Raw genomic sequence first — 6000 nt, forward strand, 5'->3', positions numbered from 1 at the left:
TTGTCGTTGAAGAAAAAAAAAAAAGAAGCAACAAGAAGAGGGTTGTCAACAGAAAGGACACGCTTTGAAAAGTTCACGTCCGACGAGTTCAATTGTTACGAAAGGACGCAATAAATAATCTACATAAATGTTTTATAAAATGACGAAACGTCGAATAACTCGCGCATGGTAAATAACCAAGTCCGCGCCTCGGGTGATTGTTACCATCGTCGTCATCCTCCTCGATCGTTCTTCCATCGGTTATGACATCAAGGCCGCGTTTACCGTAATTTATCATAACGAGAGCGTAAAGTTCGTGACGCGAGAGGAGAGAAAAATGAATAAGGGACGCGTAAAAAGACAAACGAGCCGGCTTCGACGAGAGAGAGAAAAAAAAAAAACAACCTAAGAGACCAGGGTCAACCGTGGTGTATCTCCCTTCGATTCTCTGCCCGAGATCCGAGATCCGAGATCCGAGATCCGAGATCCGAGATTCCGAGATCCCCTCCTGGGTGATTCCCCCGCTTTTGTCTTTCACCCCACACTTGCCCCCCCACGTTCACCAAGATGTCTTGCTCGCCTGGTAGCATCCTCTTGCACTCCCGCGAAGACTTTCTCCGAAAGACGGCCAACTATATAAGCGAGATCGACGATGTTTGAAGCACGTTAGACGAAATCTCACGGATGCGTCGAGCAGGCCACATCGCCTCCGCGTGACCACTTTAATCGTACAGTTGATTTCGTTTCTTCTGTAAAGCTCATCCTACGTAACACGTGTGATCGTACCGAGAACGTCCTCTCGGGGTGGAAGGACAGTTCGTGCATGTGACTCAGCATCGGCTGCACTTCGAAGCTTCGTCGACCGTTCACGTCGGGGACCATGAGGCCCATAAAATACTGGGCCCCCCTGGCAGCGACCGTGCTCGCCACGGTGCTGCTTCTTCAGCCCATTCACGCCGAGGGTAAGGAAATCCCTAGAAATTACAGTTTTCATCCCTTCAAGGAGTAAGTAACTCGATGAAAACGGACGAAACCATTTGGATATCTGCTACCTTGAATTCGGAACGAACAAAGCCTTTCGAAAATATATTCGAATCGATAGTTTTCAATTCACGGCGAGAACCGTCCGTTTTCTGGGCCAATGACTTCGAGACAAACGAAACCCCGGTGAATAGAAGGGCAAGTACTAAAGTATACTTTAACGATCGGAGACAAACCTTAAGAGAATCCCAGGAACTCTTTGCGATAGAACCACCGTGCGTTGTTAGGTTATCTTTCGATCGTCGTTCCGAGCGGATCGATAGGATATCGCTCGATATTGCAGTCTCGAGAAAAATTTACCGAAAACTATAGAAAGGCGAGATTCATCAACGAGATAGAAAGTTGCAAAAGGTAATTCGGGGTAAATCGTGACACCGATGACCTGGGATAAGGCGCCGCTTTTACAGTCGCAGCGGAACTATCACTTTGTACTCTCGCAAATTAAGCAGGATGAATTTCACGCGATCGCTCTAGGATAAGTTTCACTTTAACGGTATACGTCCGCCGTTGAATGAAAATTGGTCGTAGAATTGAAAAATCAGGCCACGAAAAGATAGAAATCGTCCCATGGCGATACGAGGAACCAGGGGGAAATAAAATATTCAAACGACGGAACCTCGTAGATAAATTCTTCGTAGAAAAATTTAGCAGCGAGTCCGTTGTGCAAATCAAATTCGTATCCTCTGATCCGGAACGTGTACGGAATGAATTCGTCGTGAAACGAAACACCGTGGCTAAACAGTCGGTACTATCGATAAAAATGAAATCACCGACGCGATTAAACGCGAAGCAAAAAATTCCTCTACTTGTCGATTTTACATTAAGATATTTCGCGAAAAATGATTCGTACTCGAGTTCCAACGCGAGTTAACTTCCTTCGGCGGATAAAGTAGGCTACAGGTGAATAGAAAGGATTTGAAAGCGACTATTTTCTAAATGGTTGTAAAATTTGCGCGCGATGAACCAATTACAAGGCACTCACGGAGTGCAAGATGCGCGCACACACAATGAGGCGAGATGAAAAAGAAAGCGAGTGTCAACGTGTGTAGAACTTGTCGGACAATGTGATTTAACGTCATCGACCAAGTATTCGAAACGCGTCGATATTTTCAAAGCAACCACTTTCTACGATGACGAAACTTTCGATGCAATTGCTACTTTGATACCACGCACAGTCCGATAAGTTTGCAATTAGTTGACCGAAGCACGAAGCAATCAAGTTTCTCGATTGAAATCGTTACGATCTACTTACGATTTCACGGTAATGTGCTTGCCTAAGTTTATCGAAGAAGAATTAAACTGGTTTTAATGGAGTTCTCAGCGGCCGCGTAAGTACTTCCTTCTTTGACCAATTAAATATCAAAATTTCACTTTACGTAAGAAATTACGCTAGAAATAATTCATTGTGCAATGGCTAACGAGAATTTTAGTACTGGAACCCACATTAATACGTAATTAGATTCACTCGCTTATCCCGAGTGTAATAGCGTATTACGATAAAAATTGTTTAGAAAAAATTACGAACAGCTTTGTAAAACGGAAGACCGCGCATTGAAAACAGAAAGAATATTTATGTAAATTTATCGATCAAAGTTCGGTGAATGTTTATACTAGTTTCGATATTTTACTTTGAAAATTTGCAAACGAAGAATAACTAGCAAAATGAATTATCTACTATTTACTATCATTTTGATGAGCGTTTCGGTAAAATATTGTACGAAGAGAAAAGGAATTTGAGAGTAAAAGTCAATTATGGATATAATTGGACAGGTACAGCTTGCGTGTAACATTGTTTTATTTATCTCGTTAAAATTGTGGAAAACAGGAAGCACATCGTGATGCGTTAGGTATTCGATTGTAAAAACTATTCCTGGTATTCGTGCGATCGCAATAAAGAACAATCGAGGGAAAATTCGGTTACGAACTGATTAAAAACAATGCGGATAGATTGTGGCTCTTGACCTCCGCGATGTCGAAGGTAGGGGGGTATTTCGATGGATTTAACGAGAAGGCAAAGGAAAGACTGTGCAAAGTTGCAAACTACGGTCGCGTAGAGTAATCACGAAAGCGTAGTCATTTAAGGATTTCCCACACTTTCGAAGAGTAACGTCGAAGACAGGGACAAGGAAATGGAACGTCCGTTGATCTTGTTAACGTTATACTGCACCACATTATGAACTTGGAAAAGCTTACAAGGCAAAACATTAATACAATTTTCGTCCTCGTTTGCACACCGTGTCGATCAATACCACTTTAACCCGAAAACGAAATGCGGATTCGCAAAACTGTACACAGAAAGAAGAGAAATTATTACAAAATTTCCAAGAGTTTATTACGGGTACTACAATATAATATTCGATATAAACATCGGAGGGAAAAAAAGGAAAGAAAATCAATTTTAAAAGTGGGTCACAAAACGAACGTACTTTGAATTTTATCATCGCGGTAAGTCAATGTAAATTGTCATAAATTTAAAGTTACAATTGTAATTATAAAAGTCAAGGTAAACGCAACTGAAAATAAATACGTCAGACTACCGAGAGAGAGTGTCGCGACTGTTGTTCAAAAATTAACCTCTAGATGGCAAATTTATAAATTAAGCGCAAGATTTAAGTAAACGATTTATCGTTTCAAAGATCGTGCAAACAGTATCGGTTGAAATCTGGAATGTTTAAAACGGTATCCGATCGATACGAGTATGTACAATATATATATAAAAAAAAAATTGTAACATATTCACGTTTCTCTGCTATACAGTTGACATTATCGGGAGCTCTTAAAAAATTGTAAAACCTAAGAAACACATTACATGTACGTATGTACCTTTGCAGCACCAGTCTCGGGTAGCTACTTACCACCATCAACGAGCTATGGCACACCGAATCTAGGTGGCGGAGGAGGAGGCGGAAGCGGAGGCTACAATGGTGGATCCCCGTCCTCTTCTTACGGTGCACCTAGCGGTGGCGGCGGTGGTCGTCCGTCTTCTAGCTACGGAGCACCTACCGGTGGCGGTGGCGGTTTTGGCGGAGGTGGCGGAGGATATAACGGAGGCGGTGGAGGTGGTTCACCATCCTCTAGTTACGGTGCCCCTGGCTTCGGCGGTGGCGGCGGTAACGGCGGCGGCGGTGGTGGATTTGGCGGTGGCGCACCGTCCGGCAGCTATGGGGCTCCATCCGGTGGAAGACCATCCAGCAGCTATGGAGCACCCTCCAACGGAGGCGGCAGACCCTCGAGTAGTTACGGTGCACCGTCCGGCGGTGGTGGATTCGGCGGTGGAAGACCTTCCAGCAGTTATGGCGCTCCTTCCAACGGAGGTGGTGGTGGCGGCAGCTATTCCGGCGGATCCCCTTCGTCGAGCTACGGCGCACCGTCGCGTGGAAACGGGGGTGGAAGGCCATCCTCTTCTTACGGAGCACCGGGCTCCGGCGGTGGGGGCCCGTCCAGTAGCTATGGTGCGCCAACCGGTGGCGGTGGCGGATTCGGAAGACCATCTTCGAGTTACGGTACACCTAGCACCGGTGGTGGCAGTTTCGGAGGGTAAAAAATCTACGATATTTTTACTTTACTCGAGTAGATTCAGCCAGGGATGGGGAACCTGCGATCCTGGTACATACTTTGACAACTATCGATCTCCTTCGTCTATGAATTATTACTACATACATCGATCGATACTCGTTCCACGCACGGAAAGTTGCAAAATTGTATCACACGTTTCTTCGCTCGGCTCGAGTTTCTAGGAAACGATTAATTTATGTTCAAATAAGCGTCTCGTTAGAATTTTTGGCAAAATTGACCGCGCGCTAAAAGTGCAGCCTTGGAAGGAATCCGTGAAGCGACTCGCGACTTTCCGGTATCGAAAGGTTCCTCACTCCTTGCTTATACTACGTTCAAATTGGAACGAGCACAGTGTACTCGGTGTACTTATTCGAACATTTGTATCGTTGAAGAACAAAAGCGTCGTATAACCGATCCTTTGTTCAAAAAGTTTTTCTTTTTCTTCTTCTTCTTCTTCTTCTTCTTCTTCTCTGTTAAAAATCCTTTCGAGAATGTACGATACTACTCGGTGACAACGAATTCATATCGTTCGTCACAACCCCGTTTCAGCTCTGGCGGATATTCCGGAGGCGGAGGTGGTTACTCTGGAGGAAACGGAGGTGGTGGTTACTCCGGAGGAAACGGTGGTGGCTACTCTGGAGGCGGCGGTGGCGGCTACTCCGGTGGAAACGGAGGTGGCTACTCTGGAGGAAACGGTGGTGGCTACTCTGGAGGAGGTGGTAACGGTGGCTACTCTGGAGGAGGCGGAGGTGGAGGTGGCTACTCTGGAGGAGGCGGAGGTGGTTATTCTGGAGGAGGCGGTGGTGGTTACTCCGGCGGTGGGGGTGGAAACGGCGGAGGTGGTCAAAGCTATGCTAGCAACGGAGGTTATCAATATTAATCGCAACAACTGTCCACCCCGCGCGCGGACCTTCGAGCTTGTTTCACCCGTCAGCGAGCATCATCGGACGAAGTTAAGGAACTCGAGTGACTCGGAAACCTCCACGCTGCGATCCAAACACGATCAAATTATTCGGAAGGCTAAGAACTGTCGATCTGACGGAGGAAAGATGCACGAAGCGGAATCGAAGGTCGCTCGCGCGAATTCGACATCATTCCCGAAGCATCCAGAATTCCCGTTAAAAGTTTAACAAAAACGCGGCCGCGTTGGCTGCTGTTCGAAGGAAACTTCAACGCGTGTACCAAGGCAGACGCATTCCCGCGAACCGGCAGATGAAGAGGACGCGGAGAAACGTGAAAGAAGGGAGGGGGACGAAGCTATGCTGATTCTTTTTTATTCTACTCGCTCTCAGGAAGGCGTCTGTCGTTATTAATAATCATCGTCGAATCGGAAGGAAGAAATTTCGTCTGCGGAAACCGCTGAAAGAAAGCGAGGAAAAACGAGGGAAGGGAAGAGAGACAAAAAAAAGTTCATTCCTCGTTCAG

General features: G+C 45.7%; 1 protein-coding gene across 1 annotated transcript; it reads left to right on the forward strand.

The window, feature by feature from the left end:
- The first annotated feature begins 614 nt into the window (after positions 1-614).
- On the forward strand, positions 615-5602 carry LOC143149088 (uncharacterized). The gene is made up of 3 exons (XM_076316161.1): positions 615-941; positions 3852-4557; positions 5125-5602. Exons 1-3 carry the CDS (start codon positions 860-862, stop codon positions 5453-5455), a joined length of 1119 nt encoding a protein of 372 aa, XP_076172276.1. The 5' UTR covers positions 615-859; the 3' UTR covers positions 5456-5602.
- The last annotated feature ends 398 nt before the right edge of the window (positions 5603-6000 follow it).

The sequence above is a fragment of the Ptiloglossa arizonensis genome, chromosome 7 (genome assembly GCF_051014685.1).
Source record: "Ptiloglossa arizonensis isolate GNS036 chromosome 7, iyPtiAriz1_principal, whole genome shotgun sequence".
NCBI classification, from domain to species: domain Eukaryota; kingdom Metazoa; phylum Arthropoda; class Insecta; order Hymenoptera; family Colletidae; genus Ptiloglossa; species Ptiloglossa arizonensis.